Raw genomic sequence first — 17,663 nt, forward strand, 5'->3', positions numbered from 1 at the left:
CCGCTCGAGGTCCGCCGGCCCGGCGAGCGCGGCCTGGGCGCAGTGCGCATGAGCGGCGGAAGGCAGGGCCCGCGAGGAGGAGCCCCGGGAGCCGCCGCCGCCGCCGCCGCCGCCAGCCTCGGTCCGCCTCCTCCTCCTCCTCCTCAGAGTCCGCCTGAGCCGTCCCGGCGGGGAGCGAGGCCCGCGCGCAGCCCCACCATGGTGAGAGCTCGGCGCGGAGGGACAGCCGCCGCCGCCGCCATCGCCTGGCAACGCGCGGCCTAGCCGGCGGCGGGAGGGCGCGACCCCGCAGGCCGCTGGGGGGCCCGGCCCGCGGGCAGGAGGGCAGGTCCGGCGGCAGACGGGGCCCCCGGCGCTGGGGAGGCGCGGCAGTCGCTCGCCGGAGGGTGAAGGGGCCGCCTTCCTCTCCCGCGCCCGGCTCGGCCCGCCGGCACCCGGGGTCTCGCCCTTGCGTGAGGGTGGGTTGGGGGCCTTTGGGGTCGGCGTCTCCCGTCCCCCCACACCCAGTCCAGGCTTGCATCCCGGAGCCCAGAGGTGTCTCCTGGGTGCCTGTGTGAGGCGGAAGCCCTTGTGGGTTGTGTAAGAGGTGTGGGTGTCTCTGGTGTGGGGAGATTCCCTTTCCATCCCGTCCAGCAAGAGGCTGTGGCGCTCCCTGGGTAGCCCCCTCTTTCAGAGATGGGGGGGCCGGAGGGTGGGCGTCAGAGAGGTGATGGCTCTTTCCCCTCTGCAAAAGTGAAAAGGGAAGGGATGGTGGTGGTGGGGGGGGGGAAGAGATGGATTCGGTGGTGTGGGGAAAGTGTGGCAATTGTTTGGCCTTCCTTGCGGGAGAGCTGGGTGAGACTGTGGTGGCAAAACATCAGGAGTCTCACCTTTTCCCACCCACCGATTTCACCAAAAAAAGGCACCCGCTTTCGTGAGCTGCCCAGAATCTTGTGCCCAACATTCCAGGACTGCTTTGGTGAGCTCACAAAATTGGGTGCGCAAAATTCCCATGAACGCATTGTTTGTGAAGTGTGTTCATGGGGAAAGGTGCTGCCAGATTCCAGATCTCGCATGATCTTCAGAAGGTACAGGGATTCCTGCTTGCTGTTATGGGTCTGATGGCTAAAGTGGTGGATTAGGATTTGAGGGGGACAGATTCAAGTCCAGTTTAAGTGTGGAAATTCACCCGGTGCCTGGGAGTCTGTCACTCTCAGCCCAACCAACCTCACAAGGTTCTTGTTGGAAAATAAATTTGACACATACATTGATTCCTTCATCCACTGAGCCCCTGATAGAGATTCGGAAGGCAGGTTTCACCTGACAGATGAAGCTATAATGTGGTGGGTTGGTTCGGGGAGAGTGGTGTATGAAACCAGGAATTACGCTCTGTAAACGTTAGGTATATGAATCCAAGCAATTATGCTTTAAGGATTAAACCATGATTTAATCAGTTGGGTAGGCCAGACCAAAAACCTAGGTACAGCAGCAAAGATAAATGCAAATTTTTGTCCCAACATCTTCTCAGGAGTGTTCTTGCAGGATCTGATAACAATTTAATAATGATGATAACAGTTTAATACTGTAATAATAATTATGTCAGGGTTGGTTTATTTGTTTCTTATAAAAGAAACAGTTTTCTACAAAAACAAAAACAAAACAAAAAAACAAGTAGACCAAAATTTTAACACCAATAATGGCAATTTTCAGAAGAAATGAGGCAGTATCTGAATAATTTTTATCTCAAATGTCCCCATTCTCCAGCAGATCTATGAGAATCTGGTTTGAAATTCCAGAACTAGAATTTATTGGCTAATTTAGTTGCGTTTGGTCTGAATTTAATTCAGACTCTATCACTCTTTTCCACTCTTGGTGTAAACAAGCTTTACGCATCTTGAAAAGTAAATGACATCATCATTAACTATTGTTGGAATGCATTATGCTATTTAGGTCTTGTTTACTTGAATAGTGTAATGACCTGTTGATATGGTGTCCTGACCTTCTGCATACATCTCATATATGCATATATTTGGAATAATCCGAGAAAACTGAGGAATATTTTTTAGTGAATTTGATGGAAATGACTATATTCCACAAAACTTTACTACTATATTCAGTCGGTCAATATTTGAGGCAGGGATGAGAACATGGGTCTTATTCAGATGTTGGGTTTTAGCTCATAGCATCCACAAGCTTAAATCAACAACTTAAGAATCCAGTAACTCTTATTTTGAAATAGGTTGAGGTTTGCACCTGTTTTCCTAAATGGCTAGGTTTCATACTGAAAGGCAGTTTAGTTCCCATGCACTTTTTTGGCTATTAGGAATTCTTGAAAAGTAATTGGAGTTTTAAACATCTGTATTTATAGGATGAAATCTCCATATTTCTTTATGGTGCCCTCTTCAAATGAATTGGACTGAAGCATATAGCCTGAAAATTGCATTGTTATTTAGTTTATGGCATATTGGTAAATGAGTTTATATTATTTCAAAACTTTTTCCTGATTATGTATCTGAACTCTTCCTAAACACATGTTACCTCAGCGATGTTGTGCCCAAAACAGCATATAAAATTCTTCAGGAAATATAATGAGCGTACCAAGGCTCTTTTGGTACTTAGTATTTAGGCTCATTTAACTTTACCTCCAGAGCACACACCCAGGATGTTTCTCCTTAGACTGATTTATTGCCTCTGCATTTAGCTTCCTGGGAAGATATGATGGACCATTTCTCCATCTCTGGCAAGGTGTCTTTGAACTGTAGCCAGCAGCTAACCAACCTTGGTGGATCTCAGAAACTACAGTCAGCCACAGTTAGTACTTGAACAGGGGGATCAATTTAGAATTCCAGTGCCATTGGCATTGCCTGGAAGACAGTGACAGACCATTTCTGTAGCACCACCGAGAAAGCTGTATGGATGAGTCATCTGGATTCAACTTGTGGCTCACAGTTTGCTTGTACAATTAGATGGGCCTCCTGTCCCCCATTGCTTCTGCCCATTCCACCAGGTCTAGCAGGGAGACCGTGCTCCGGATCCCTCCCATCAAACAATGACATCTTGTTTGTGGAACGTGGCAGAACAGCACGTCCCTGCAATCCGGATGGTTCCAACCGTGTTAGCCTTTTGTGAAGTTCTGAAGACCTGGCTATTCCCCCTGGCATTTGGGCTAGGAGGCTAGGCGAACTCTACTGGTGATGTATTCCTTTTTTATTTGGGGTTTGTGGTTTTAACCCTGGGTATCATGGGGTACATCTTTTTGTTTTGCTTTTTAATCCTTGTACCTCTCCCAAAGTCACTGTTGTGAGGTGGATGGTTATATAAATCATTTAAATGAATATATTTTAAAACTGTGAACTTACTTAAGGCCAATAACTTATGTAAGGCCAATAACTTATTAAAAGATAAATAGGCTAAATTGGAGTCCCTTATAATAAGTAAAATGTTGCTTGTATATTTTTATCCAAAATAATATAAGGTGACATTCTATGATAAGCATATCATATTTCCACACTGTAGTTTTCAGCATGAATCTCTTGTTTTGTATTCCCAGAAGAGGGGGAAAAGAAGCAGCTCTATTTTCTCAGGCACATTTCTTCTGTGGGCTTGTTCTCTGTCACCATTTCTATGTACTCTGGGCCATCAGTCAATGCCAGCTGGCCAAAGGTGGAGCTAGCTAAGAGATAGAGGCAGATATATGCAGGCAAAGCCCATGTTACACTTTTCAACTACTGCTGGGGAACTATAAAGTTTACACCTATTGCTTGCTAATATTATTTCTGTTTCATTGATAGATAATAACTGGTTTTGTACAAGACAATGGACTAAAATGGGATGGGGTAGTTAGTGTGTTGTGTGAATCAGGCTATCATGGTATGCCATAATATTAAGTAATAGTATTTTTATTTACAGTCATTGAAGAGTCAGACGTAGCATATACAAATTCAATGAAAACAATACAGAAAAATTAACAGCTAAATCAAAAATAAAATAGCAGAGTCACTGAGGGGAAAGAGGGAAATTCCGTTAAACTGACAATATAGTTTAAAGAAATTAATTCAGGCAAATGAGTTTTCACCTCTGAACCTCAAATCTGGATGCCATAAAATGGTTTATTTATATTTGTTTGGAATAGCGTATTATATGGCCATAGCAGTTGTGTCTTGTTAGTTGACTTGAAGATTTAAATAGGAAGGTAAGAGATAAATAATAAAAGATAGATCTTTAATCATTATTTATAAACAGGAAGAATGGAAAGAAGAAACCTGTTGCTAAGTAAATGTGATACCCCAACCTCTGTCCTACCCCTAGTATAAGTTAAGGGCCATGAGGAACAATTTTTCATGGGGTACAGTTTGTGACTTGTACGCTTGCCTACTTTTGTTGTTGTTCAGTTGTGAAGTTGTGTCCGACTCTTCGTGACCCCATGGACCATAGCACGCCAGGCCTTCCTGTCCTCTGCTGTCTCCCGGAGTTTACTCAGATTCATGTTCATTGCATTGGTGATGCTATCTAACCATCTTATCCTCTGCTGTCCCCTTCTCCTTTTGCCATCAGGGTCTTTTCCAGTGAGTCCTCAGGAAAATGGGTTACCATAGATGAATATGGCTAAGTGCTTGTTTTGTCATATGTATGCCTTTCATCAGAAGGTTTTCCCACCAGATGATGATATTGAATGGCTTAGTTTATGGTGTTTCCAATCAGGGTATAGAATTAACAGTTGTTAGTAGGATCCCTTTACACAGTCACACAGTCTGAGAATTGTGTTTATAGCTTCACAGCAAAGGTGGAAGAATACGACTTCAGTGAAAGTGTAATCTTAAAGGTCATAATACGTATCACTCTGCATGGTGCTGAATTTTGATATTACTTCTTTTTTTTATTCTTCCACACATAACCCACAATCAAGGCTTTTTTTTCCTGCATCCCTGAGTTCAGTTGATGGCCTGTTGGATTTCATTTGAGAATAATTTAGAGGGAAACAAGGGATGGTATATTAGTCTTTTCATTAAGCTATTTGACCATATTCCCAAATCAGTCACTTTCTGATAGCTGGTGGATCAGTTTGGATATGTGTGTGTCAGGAGTGTCCACAGGTATGGTTAAAAAAAATAAAAGCAAATAGGTGGAGCTTCAATCACACCATTGCAGCTACCATCTTGACTTTTTTGATCATGCTTTGCAGACACTCCTGGTAATTATCCTTGGAGTCTGTTACTATCCTTTTTAAAGCCCTGGTTTTTTTGGAACATTTGGCAGATATTGTGGAGGATGTTTCCTTGACCTGCTTCTATCCTGCATAATCTGGATGAGGCCATAAATCATGTTGTTGCTATTACAGTTGGGGAGAGGAAATTTCTCAGAGTATTTCACTGTTAATTCCACCATGTAGTGAGTTTATTTGACTTGTGAGGTGTTTAGAGCAGTGGTGAACAACGTGACCTGAAAGTAACTTTTCAACTCGTCTGGCAAAGTTAAGGAATCAGTATCCCAGTCAAGCTTTCTGAATGTCTGCCTTCCTCCACATTTATCATCTGTAGAGTTTTCCTTTGAGATATTTCTTCTCAGTGTAAAGCACGTGTGATGTTTTATTGCTCTTCTCTTCAAACTTTTTTAGAACAAGTTGAAGTCATCGCAAAAAGATAAAGTTCGGCAGTTTATGATCTTCACGCAATCTAGTGAAAAAACAGCAGTGAATTGTCTATCCCAGAATGACTGGAAGCTAGATGTCGCAACAGATAATTTTTTTCAAAATCCTGAACTGTATATACGAGAAAATGTTAAGGGATCATTGGATCGAAAGAAATTAGAGCAACTATATAATAGATATAAAGGTGAGTAAAATGTTTTTGGTTAACATTTTGAATGCTTCATCTTAGCTCTAGATGTTGGTTTTAGCGAGGGTAAACTGTGACTGAGAAGGATAGGCATCTAGCCCCTAAACATGTTACAAGGTTAATATATTTACTTATTTAATCTTTCTCCCATTCTTCCTCCAAGGAGCTTAGGACAGCAGACATATTTATCTTCTGCTATATATTACAACAAATGTGGAAAAACCTTCCTTCCTTCCTTCCTTCCTTCCTTCCTTCCTTCCTTCCTTCCTTCCTTCCTTCCTTCCTCCCATCCCATCCCATCCCATCCCATCCCATCCCATCCCATCCCATCCCATCCCATCCCATCCCATCCCATCCCATCCCATCCATTTTATATGGCTGCCCATCTCAAGTACATGACTCCGGGTGGGCAAACGTTGGTGGCTAACTTCACCCAGTGAGCTTCTTGATTGAGGGTGACGTTGAACCCAGGAAGTTTGAGATCGAAATGGGTTCCTAAGCAGCTAGGTTCAAATATCTTGCTAAATTAAGGGTACACATCCCATGGGACACTTACAACCTCAAGAGACTCAAAATCACGTCTCTGATATTCTGCCAAAATGACAAACTTTCTGAAGCATGTTCTCTCCCCTCCCCCCCCCTTTTTTCCTTTTAGAAAAGGATGGGAATGGGAGTGGAAGGGTTCTGGAAAGTGAACTGCTCTCATGTTCACCCTTCACCCCCAATCCAAAATTACTTGAACTGTGAGCCCCAAACAATCCCTGCCTCTTCCACTGATATCCCTGGAAAGCCTCCTTTCCCCCTGGTGTGTTAGGGGACTAAATTGAAGCCCCCCAACTCAGGATATGGCTCATTTCTTGCTATAGCACATGTTGCGAGGGGGTTGGTTTTGACAGAACATGCTTTCTGAATTCAACCATTTTTGGTTTATTCAATAACCAGAGTTTAACAGATTATAACTTACTTCAGTGTGTAAATGTTGCGACTCACAGCAAAAGACTGGGGACTTTCTGATTTCTAGCAGCAAAGCTACATTCGTTCTTATGTTTGATCTAGTTACCTGGTCCTGCCCACATTCCTACTCTGACTTTCCTAATAATCATTTGTCAAGCCACTGCTTTTTCTTCTACCCAGAGTCTTCTATTCTGAGCTGCATCTTAACCTGGACTTGCAGGGAAATGGATAAAATGAGTCCTTCGTGAGAGGTGAATTGTGATTTATTCTCTCTCCTTTGTGAAACAGAAAAATGACCCATTTAAATTGCAGTTGTGATTCCAGGCAGAGAAGGGCTGTGAGACACTTCTTACACATTTTAGATTGCTGCAGCAAAGACTAATGTTAAATGGCATCTGCCAGCAGTTAACGTCCCTTGAGTTAGAAATTAGTTGCTTGTTCACTTGATTTGCTTTGGAATAACACCTAGCGGTATTCTTGCTGGAATACATATTTCTAAGAAATTTCAAGTGCTCATTTATTTATTTTTGTTTCGCTTTTAAACCTTAAGATCCTCAAGATGAGAATAAAATTGGCATAGATGGCATACAGCAGTTTTGTGACGACTTGGCTCTAGACCCTGCCAGTATTAGTGTCTTGATAATTGCCTGGAAGTTCAGAGCTGCGACGCAGTGCGAATTCTTAAGGATGGAATTCCTGGATGGGATGACAGAACTTGGGTAAGTGCTGAACGGTTCTCGCTGAGGGGCCCGCCCGTGATGCATACGGAGCCATTTGGGCTAAAGCAGCAGGGAAAGGGGCCACTAAAAGCCTGCCCGTGCACTGTTTTATTTACAGAAACTCACTCACTCTTGATTTCCGGCCACCAGCCTCTGGCATAGCTGTGCAGGGATGCTGGGGAATAACAGCACTTATAAGCTTTGCACTGAAGAGCCTTTTTGTGGCCTGGGGATGAACATTTTTACTATTTTACTATCTTTTTTTAATCATCAAGAGTTACAGCAGTGTTTTTCAAACTTGGCAGCTTTAAGATGGGTGGACTTAAATTCCCAGAATTGGGAGGATGGTGGGGGGAGTTGAAGTCCACACATCTTAAGGTTGCCAAGTTTGAAAAACATTGAGCTGCAGGTAATGGCAGTGATATAGTGACAGAATTAAGAGGGTATTAGTGGTATTTTCAATCCCCTTTTTTTAATCCTGTTTTTGAAGGTTTGTGTTTGTGTTTTGTTTTTTAATTGTTGTAGGCTTAATAAGCTCACTGAAGACTTACTATATTTTCTTTTACTGTACAAAGTGGGGAATCATTATATTTTGGTTGCATTGTTTGTTGAGCTGTGAAGACTCTGCTGCTTTTTCCTTTGTTGTGTTTCAGTTCATTGAAATACAGGATGAGGCCATACCCAGAAATGTAGAAGAAAATATTCCTAACAGATATATCAGTACTAGGAACTGAACTATCCTCTGTATATTTGTTTACTTATTTGGCAAGTGTGTTGATGCAAGGTGTGAGAAAGCTGTGAAGCAACATGGGTGATAGCGTTCCACATGGCAGTTTTTATACTCCTGATGTATTTTAAAATGACTTGTTTATTGGCAGGACCAGGAAAATGCACAGACTATCAGATAATTGACTTAAATACAAATAATTGAATTTCTAAGAAATTCCTTCAAGATGCCACCCTTTTCTGGCTATAGATTTTTGTGTTGGTTACCATATTCATTGATTTGAACAAAGTAATTGCTGGAGATGACCTGAAAGGGGAGCTATGGTAATTCTTGCAGAATTCTTCTGATCTTCTGCCTTGTGTGGAAATTTCATTCCTAGGTGGTTTGTAAATGTATAGATTAAGTAGTATTTCAACAAACCAAATGACAGAGCACTTCAGAGATCATCCGTTCTAAAAGAAACTGTATGGAATATCACTACAATTTGTAGAAGGGTTTAAAAATAAGTGGCATAGTGCTAAATAAAATATTTTTATATATCGACAAATACAGATGTGACAGCATAGAAAAACTAAAGGCCCAGCTTCCTAAAATGGAACAAGAATTGAAAGAGCCAGGAAGATTTAAGGATTTTTACCAGTTTACTTTCAACTTTGCAAAGAATCCAGGACAAAAAGGTTTAGGTATGTATGCCAACATTTCCTAGTTCAGGAGAAGTGAGTCATGTCCCATACCGGAAAGTAGATTTCTCAGCAATGCTGTGGCTGAACATGATGATGGCTGAACATGATGATGGAAACTACCTTTTCCCCTCAAGTGTGGTGGTGATTGATTGAGACAAGCCCATTAAGGTCTCTCAGCACATGTTGTTTAGCAAAGTTGCATTTTGCTAGACAACTTGCCTTGGAAAGGTGCTGCCATGCTTCGAAGCGTTTCTAGATTTCTCTTCTTCCCAAAGGGGCTCCGTTGCTGATCAAGGGACCAAGGCACCCCTGAAATTTAGGGTAGGTTTAGAAACAAACTCAGTTCAGTGTGAAGAGCTCAGCAAGGGGGAGTGAGGGGAAAGTGAAACCCCATTGCAAGCTTTTCCCTGCATTAGCCCAGTGTCTGGTTGTGATAGTCTGAGAAATCTTTGGTGGGGGTGAGGGTGAAGGAATCCTGAAATCTAGGAACATTTGAAGCATTCTTGTGCAGAGAAATTTTTCTTTGTGTTGTTAAGTAATTATGCATTCCAGAAATGATTGGTCTGGGTCATAATGTTTTAAAAAAAGGATTAATTCCTTTAATGTTACAGATTTAGAAATGGCCATTGCCTACTGGAACTTAGTACTTCACGGAAGGTTTAAATTCCTAGACTTATGGAACAGATTTTTATTGGTAAGTTCAGATATCAATTGCTTCTAACAAATAACTACATGTCGAGTTTCTGTGGGTGTGGGTGTGTTGTAATCAATACTGTTATGAAAGGGGTCTAGATCCAGAACTTTTGCCTATGAACATAACAACAAGTGGGTCAGATTGACATTAGAGTGAATTGGCAGTTTTTCTTGTCTCTATTTGGATGGAGCAAATAAGATCAGAAATCCCAAAAGGAAACTTTTAAAGTTTTAATTGCAGATTCTGGACCCAGTGAACTTTTGATGACTGAGCAGGGGAGTGTGTGAATTCCCAGTAACTTTAAGTACTGCCTGTCTTTGCTGTTGTTTGGCCTGCATGTTGAAAGGGTTGTCAAGAACGTGCTGACTGGACCATATCTCTTTTTGTGGATTCTGCATGAGCATATAAAGACCATTACACCTGGTGCAAAGGCTTGAGGGGGCACTTTATTTTAACTGAGCCTCCAACCAAGGGCTCCTTTGATGCCGCTCTGCAAAGCAGAACAAAGCCCTACTTTTGAGCACTGCAGTGGAACTACTGGATGGTAGCAGCCACTTCACTGGAAGTAAAATAATCCATCTCAGTGCTTTGAAAGTGTTGAAGCAGAATGCCTTCCCAGCACTGCTTTACTCCAGCAAATGAGTTAAGGCAGCTCTGAGAAGCAAAGCCTCACTGCTCTGCAGAGCCATGAGGTTCAGCAAATGATCAATCTGATCAGAAATAGTCATCCAAGATGTAGGGTAGAGATCATTTCCAACCTTGTTGTCCAAGAAACGTGAAGATGCTGTGGCTCCAGTCTTGGAACCACGATGTGCTAAGCATAAAGTCCTGCTGAGGAATCTACAGATAAGTAATGTTTTGAATTATGACAGTGGGATTTTCTCTCTGACAGGAACATCATAAAAGATCTATACCGAAGGATACTTGGAACCTTCTTCTAGACTTCAGTGCAATGATAGCAGATGATATGTCAAATTATGATGAGGAAGGTAATGTTGCTTCTTGATGCTATTGGAACCCTTTGGTCCAAGCACTACTTTCTGACAGATGTTCCTGGATAGGCTTCCCAGCCCCAAAGAATTTTATTTTTTGCCAAATTTATACTGCTAAAATGCATTAGTCATTTTCTTCAAACCTTTACTATCTGATTTGTTCATTGGTCCTCTGAGGTATTTTGTGTTTGTTTGTTTGTGAAGAACCCAGGGTGTAAACAAAGATCTGTTTGTCCAACGTCTGAGAATAAGGTTGGTTGGTCATTGCATAGAGACCATGAATTTAATCTCAGAGAGCAGCCTCTAGCAAGAAGGAGCTATAATACTTGGTTTTAAAATGGATGACACTCACTGGCATTTCCCTGCCATGGGGCTTTTTTTTATTTCAGCTGAACTAGCTTGCCAAACCAGCTACTGCTGAGTCACTAATCCTGCCACATTTCCCCTTCTTTAACTTGCTAAGGCATTGACTGGGCAAATGGGAACTAATAGATGCACCATTTAAAAATTCTGTCTTGCTTTTCCTGTGTACGTTTTTTCTCTGTGATTGCTTTCTGCAAGTTTCATATTCACAAATGCCTACTGACATATGTTGATGTTGACCTTAAAGGCTCTTTAAATCCCTTCTCAGTTTAGAGCCTGACTCTTTGAGGGACCCTCTCTCCAGCAGTGAGCCTTTCTGGTGGCTTAGATCAGTGTTTCTTAAAGTGTGGTCAGAGGTTTAGGTATGGTCAGAGGTCTGTGAAATCAAAATTATTTGCCAGCTATTAAAGATATTTGCAAAATTTTAAAACAATGTCACTCTTCTCATTGTTATTTTTTATTTGTTAAAAAATAGGTTTTTTTCATGAAAAATATTTTATGTTAATATCTAATGGGTTAAATATTGTTATTTTTACATGATTTAATAAATAAATATTCTACAAATGCATCAATTTTAATTTTTAATATAGTAAATATTGATAAATATATTCCATATAAACAAAAGCTGTTTTTGGGCCCTCTCTGATTTTTAAGGGGTCCTGAGAGCAAAAAGTTTAAGAAACACTTAGACCACTCCTTTTGGAGATGCCCTTGCTGCCAGAATCTTTGCTATCTTGTATGCAGGATGGGGCCTTCTGCGTAGCTTCCAAGACCATGGAGTATGCTCCCTGGGGGACATGCATTTGACTCCCAATTTCCCAGTATTTAGCACTACTAACAAAAGCATGTCTCTTTCCTTGACATTTTAACTGTTAACTTGGTTTTAATTGTCTTGATTTTGATTTTAATTGCCTTGTTTTTAATGCCTCCTGCTTAAATTGTATTTTGTTGTCAGAAGAAGCGCCTATATATATACCTAAAGGCAGAGTATAATAATAATCTGAAGAGTTGCCTCTTTTTTTTTTCTTTCTTCCTATGTGAGAGAAAAGGGGAAACTTTAGTCCAGCTTGCCTCCTCCAGATTCATTGGCTACAGTTCCCCAGAGCTGATTGGAAATACACTCTCTGTGAGCAAGGGCAAAGACTATTAGGATGGGGAAGTCTGATTTAGCATAATTCTGAATTTCCTGGGCCAGATTAAAAATAAAACCACGGAAAAATCTGTTCAAGGAAGGAAAGAAAATCTGGGTGGATTTTAGCAGAACAAAAACACATTGATCCTCTCAATTTGTAAAGAGATGTCGACTGGACTGCATTTAGCACCGGTTTAATGACTGTGTAGAATTAAGTACAAAGAATAGAGTTTTTCTAAACCATGCTGCTTGAAGAGCTGCCCCAAGAAGTGTTTCTTTGAAGAACCGTTCATAGGAATTAGGAAAAAACAAAACAAAACCCAGAACTGCTTTATTATGGAAGGATAGACCTTATTTGTTCATGATATCCTTGCACGCAAGCTGGAACACTGTTCAATGTATTTAAAAAGCATTATCGGGAAACTACAAAGGAGGTAACACAGAGGACGCTTTGCTGGAGGGTGATTGGTCAGGTTGCAACGTCTCTGTTCAGGGACACTTTTAATATATCCTGCTGGTGAGTAAAAGACGCCATTCGTTATAAAGCCCAGTCATGATTCATTGACTTCTGGGTCAGTGAATAACACATATAGAGTACATTTCACATCAGGAGGAGGATATGACAGACTTACGTAAATGTTTGTTGTCCCAGTAAATAACAAGCAATATCTCTGTGCTTGAAATATGACATGAATGCGAAGTATGACTTTTTCGGGTCCTCCCCACCTCCCTTCTAGGAACCAGAAGAAGAAGAAAAAAAACCCCACAGTCTTCAGTTCTCATTAAAGTTCTGTGAAGATGTAATCATTTGCCTTTTTCTGCTCTCTTTTTCCCAGGAGCATGGCCCGTTCTTATCGATGACTTTGTGGAATTTGCACGACCTCAAATCGCTGGAGTAAAAAGTACGACAGTGTAGTGCTAAATGAACCTTCTAAAATGTAGCTACTCTGTACAAATAAACATAATGGGGAAAAATTGCAGTCACTTTCTGCCAATTGACTGAACTGGACTGAAGACCAATCCTCAAGAGATAAAAGCTGAGGGTTGCCGCAAACCTGTAAGGAGATACCTTGGACCATGTCAGACTACAGGTCGCCTGGGCTTCTGTCCCAGCCTGGGCTGCCCTGACCCTTTGGAAACTCCAGCATTGTGGATATCATCTCCCCGCCCCCTTTTTTTAAAAAAAAAACGGAGCCTCCTAATTCTTTCCATAGATCTTACATGTTTTGGATGACTGTTTTGACATTTCTGGTCCATCTAAAGTACATTCTGTTTTCACCCAGCAAACTCTTTGGTATTACTGTTCCACAGTTCAATATCACAATCTGCTTGTCTTGTTTTTAAAAACAGAAAAAAAAAAGTATCTTCAGCTAACCTATTTTGGGGCTATCTGCAAAGACTGTGCCGAGACTATCCTAAAACAGTGTGTTTGGATCCATTTTTTTAATGGTCGATTTACAGCTATTGTCCGTGTGAGTGGCAAGGGCTCGTTGTTGTTGTTGGGTTGTGTGGTTGGAAGCAGATGTCGAAACACCCCAGCAAAGGCCTGGAGTTTTGTCCCCCTCTGGAACAGGCTTGCCAGCCGTATTGGTGCTGGACTCAGTGCTGTTGAAACGTGGGTCAGTTGGGGACTCCGCAGTATCCTTAATGTCAAAAATATTGGGTGCTGAACGTTGACGGAGGAAGCTTCCTTGAGTGTCCCACTTCTGCTTAAGGGTGGCTACTCTTGTTGCCTAGCGCACCAGCCTCGGCCACCTTGTTTCTGCCCAGTCCTGCATGTGCAGCATCAAAGGGAAGAATGCTGGAGTTGCTGATACTCATCTGGCCTAGTCACCCCTGTAGCTTCCCTGGCAGCTAAATTGGTTAGCCCTGTTTCTTGGCAGGTGTGGGCAGCTTCTTCTGGGAACCGGGTCATTATCTCTTATCCCCAAAGCGAGAGAACACGTCCACATTTGATCATACAACTGCTATTTCTGTCTCTCCTTTTTTTTTTTTTTTTTAACAGACTGGTTTAAGTTAGAGAAAGAGTCTTACCAAGCCTTGCTGTTGCTGTTTCAATAGGCTGAGGTTTGCACAGTCAGGACCAGTGGGTACTACAATGTGGGGATAACAGATCGCTCACAATTGCTGTTAGAATTACCACGTAAAATATTATTAGCCTTGAAATGCTCATCTTCTGGTCATCTCCTCTCTCCCTCCTCCAGCCACTAAATTCTACGGAATTGTTAAAACTTGAATGCGATACTGAATTCATTATACTTGTTATATCTTACAGATTTCTTGATTAGGGCCAAGGAAGGTTTTGGATTGGAGTTTTTAAATAGCAATGAATGTAATGCAAATTCCTTTGAGGCTGACTGGCATAAGCCAAGCCATTCAAATGTCAATAGAACTGCCAGGAATGATTCTTCATCTGTGATAGGTGACTTTGTTCTCATTTTACGAAGGTGACTATCAGGCAGAGATCTCAGCACCCAGAACAAACATTTTCTGTGGGCCTAGGCAACCTTCACCAGCCTGGTGCCTGCAAATGTTTAGAAATTCTAAATATTTTAAATATTTAGAATATGACAGTGGGAGTAGGTGGTTTGCATGTCTGGAGGCCTCCAGACCAGGGAAGGGTGTTTGATGGCAACTGCATGAACAGGAGGCCCTCCATCTCTATTTGCCTTGACCACCCCGGGGTCTGAGTCTGGAGTAACTATTTACCAACTGGAATGCTTGCTTAAGTGACGCTCCCGCAGGGGCCTCTGTGTTTGGACATCCATATTTTCCATGCAAGTCCAAATCATATCAAACATAATCCAGCCAAATTGGTTCAGCATTTTTAATGGAAGAGACGTAACTTTTTACTTGATTCTGCCATTGTATGCAGTGGAGAGTAACTGTGTGCTTTACTGTGGCTGGATCATAACTGAGACTAATGCAAGTGTAATATTTTGAGTGGTAAAAAATCAAGAGTGTCCTTATGGGGGGCAGGTGACAACATGTGTGATGACACAGTCATGCCAGTGCTTCAACTTGCACCAGACAAGCATGTAATTGGGGCATTGGCATAACATCAGGACACGCATGCAATTTAGCCGTCACTGCAGCTTGCTGCAGATACCACTGAGTGCTCCATAGGCTGATGTGACCCTTTCCCACCTACATTAGTTCCCCTCTTCTCTCTTCCAGCATAAGGCTTATTTAGCTGTGAATTTCACTGAAGGTCAGTGCCAACGATGGTTAGTTTAAGCCAGGATATAAGCCTTAGGTAAGGAGCTAGTTTGCAGATTGTAATTACTGTAAAGTTAAGCGTTTTGAAACAGATGTGCTGAAATTGAAAGGGAATTTGCACAGGTGGGAGAGGTGGAAGGAGATCCAGCGTTTCCAAGTTTTTCAGTCATGATGAGAGATTGAAAATGCTACACCCAGTGGTCCCAGAGTGTTTGGTTTGCCACCTTTTTGGTCCAACCCACAGGCTTCTTTTTTTTTTTTTTTTACTCGATGCTTGTGGTTTTATTCCTTGTGTTTTTATAGGACAGCAGCACTTGAAATACCTCCTGGCTTTTAATCATTTAACACCATGAGCAATATTTTGCTCTTTTCTTTAATCATTTGATAGAGAAAACAATATTGGAAACTTTGCATTCAAGATATTTAAAACTCTCTTGTAATATTTAAGAATGAGAAGTGCAAGTTTGATATAGTTCATGATGTTTTCTTGCTAACATCTCATATATCCATGACATTAAAATGCACTTTTATGCACATGCTAAAATAGTATGAGGAAAAACCTTGAGCATTGCTTAATTTTTTAAAAACAGTTGTCAGGATTCTGCCACCCCCTCAGTGCCCTTTTGGAAAAGTTTAAAGAAACCATTGGATAAAATTGGAAATCTTATAGCTGCTGGAATTGGCAAAAGTCAAGTATGTTATTTACGCTTTCATTGTTTCTTCTCTTGTGTAAATATCAGCGAAGACTTGAATTATGAAAACTCTACAAAGTGTGTGTGTGCTGTTTTCTGTCTTAAAATTTGGGTACAGCTTTCTCAGAACGAGTCATTGATGTATGCTGTGTGTTTTTTTGTTAGTGTTCTTTTTTTTTAATTTTAATGAGATGTACTGAATTCTTTCCCTGTGCTGAAGATTAGGGCATAAATGCCATGCTGTTCTTGTTTTTTAAGATTATTCCTTTTGCAATGTTGAGGCCTTTTCAACAAAATGGAATTTGCCATCAGTTTGGTACTACACAATTTATAATTACTGTGTAATTATAAAACTGCATTACATAAAGCATTGCTGTCTTAAGTAGCAGAGAAACTAAGGTTATTTGTGTGGAAGCATATTTGAATTTTAAGAAGTGGTTTAAATCCAGAAGCAAAAATTGGTAACCTGCTTTTCAGTGGGATGTGTGCTGTCAAAGTGGTGCTAGGGTTCGACTGTGTTTAGTGGCAGAAGTATTTGGCTTAATGATTTGTTTCTGAATGTAAATGCCTGGCTCTAGCAAAGACTAAAAATGTTCAGACATATCCCCATATGTATGTGTGCATGATTTTTTTAAATTTTAAAAATGTAAACTGAATTTCTACTTGGGTTGGTTTTATTAATAAAAACAACCCATACATGGATCTAGCAGTAACTTGACCCCTCATAAATCATTTTCCTTTTGCCAAATACTAGACGAGCAGTGAATGCTTAACCTAACCTACTTTGGGGGTTTTATTCCAGTATGTAAGATTAGATCTTCTCAGCCATACAGATCACTTGGTAATTTTATTTCAGTCATGTGATCAACATATTTCTGTAATTTGAATTGTAACTACTTAGAAAAATCCTTTCTGCAATCCAAAGGCAATAAAATACTAGCCCAATTGTCATGGCAAAACCTTCTCATGAATTATGCCACAGAAAAAGCAAAAATTATTTGTTTCTTATTTTTATTTTAAAAAATCATGGTGAGGAAAGGAATAAGAGAAACAGCGTTGTGCTTGCCATATAGATTATGGTTGCACAATGGAGGGTTTCTTTTTTCCAAACATGGTTTGAAGTTTCTAATTTGTGGGGTGAGAAAAAGGTGATACCTTGATGTTTTTATTTGGTTGGTCCAAAGCTATGAATTGTGAACCTGCTAAATAAAGTAACTTATTTCTTCAAAACAATCCTATGATGCCCCTTTGAAGGATTTTTTTTAAAAACAACAACTAAAGAAGTTAAACACTGTGCTTGTCATTTATATTAAATATGACCAAAAGTTTTGGTTAGTCAACTTTTGAGCAAGATGCATGGTAGCTTTAGATTTTTTTTTTAATCCATAAATTGCACAAATGTTGATCTTGATTTACTGTTGAGACTGGTAGGTGCCATTGAGTGATGCTTGGTCTCTGGCATCTGTATGGACAAATGCCCCCTACTTTGACCTGATCCCATCAACAATCTATTCCTCTTCTAAGGACATTCCATTGATTTTCTTGATCACGTCCATCCATCCTGTTCCCCCCCGCTTTTTTCCCCAACCTTGTTCATGTTTTTCTTGTCTGTCATCTACTTGCATTACATACCCAAAGAACGTTGAGTTTCAGCCTTCATTTGGTCTATGACTGG

At 41.0% G+C, this 17,663-nt stretch overlaps 1 protein-coding gene across 1 annotated transcript; it reads left to right on the top strand.

Moving 5' to 3' along the window:
* The first annotated feature begins 66 nt into the window (after positions 1 to 66).
* On the top strand, positions 67 to 17,219 carry DCUN1D1 (defective in cullin neddylation 1 domain containing 1). Its single transcript, XM_063306401.1, has 7 exons — positions 67 to 201; positions 5,594 to 5,810; positions 7,318 to 7,486; positions 8,766 to 8,896; positions 9,508 to 9,590; positions 10,483 to 10,579; positions 12,914 to 17,219. Exons 1-7 carry the CDS (start codon positions 199 to 201, stop codon positions 12,991 to 12,993), a joined length of 780 nt encoding a protein of 259 aa, XP_063162471.1. The 5' UTR covers positions 67 to 198; the 3' UTR covers positions 12,994 to 17,219.
* Positions 17,220 to 17,663: the final 444 nt, after the last annotated feature.

Source organism: Candoia aspera, chromosome 6 (assembly GCF_035149785.1).
Source record: "Candoia aspera isolate rCanAsp1 chromosome 6, rCanAsp1.hap2, whole genome shotgun sequence".
In the NCBI taxonomy this organism is placed as follows: Eukaryota; Metazoa; Chordata; class Lepidosauria; order Squamata; family Boidae; genus Candoia; species Candoia aspera.

What these genes read in the sequence shown, in the direction of transcription:
- DCUN1D1 (XM_063306401.1), top strand. An exon ending in ACTATATAATAGATATAAAG is followed by an intron (nt 5,811 to 7,317) that starts GTGAGTAAAATG and finishes TTAAACCTTAAG; the next exon opens with ATCCTCAAGATGAGAATAAA. An exon ending in GATGGGATGACAGAACTTGG is followed by an intron (nt 7,487 to 8,765) that starts GTAAGTGCTGAA and finishes CGACAAATACAG; the next exon opens with ATGTGACAGCATAGAAAAAC.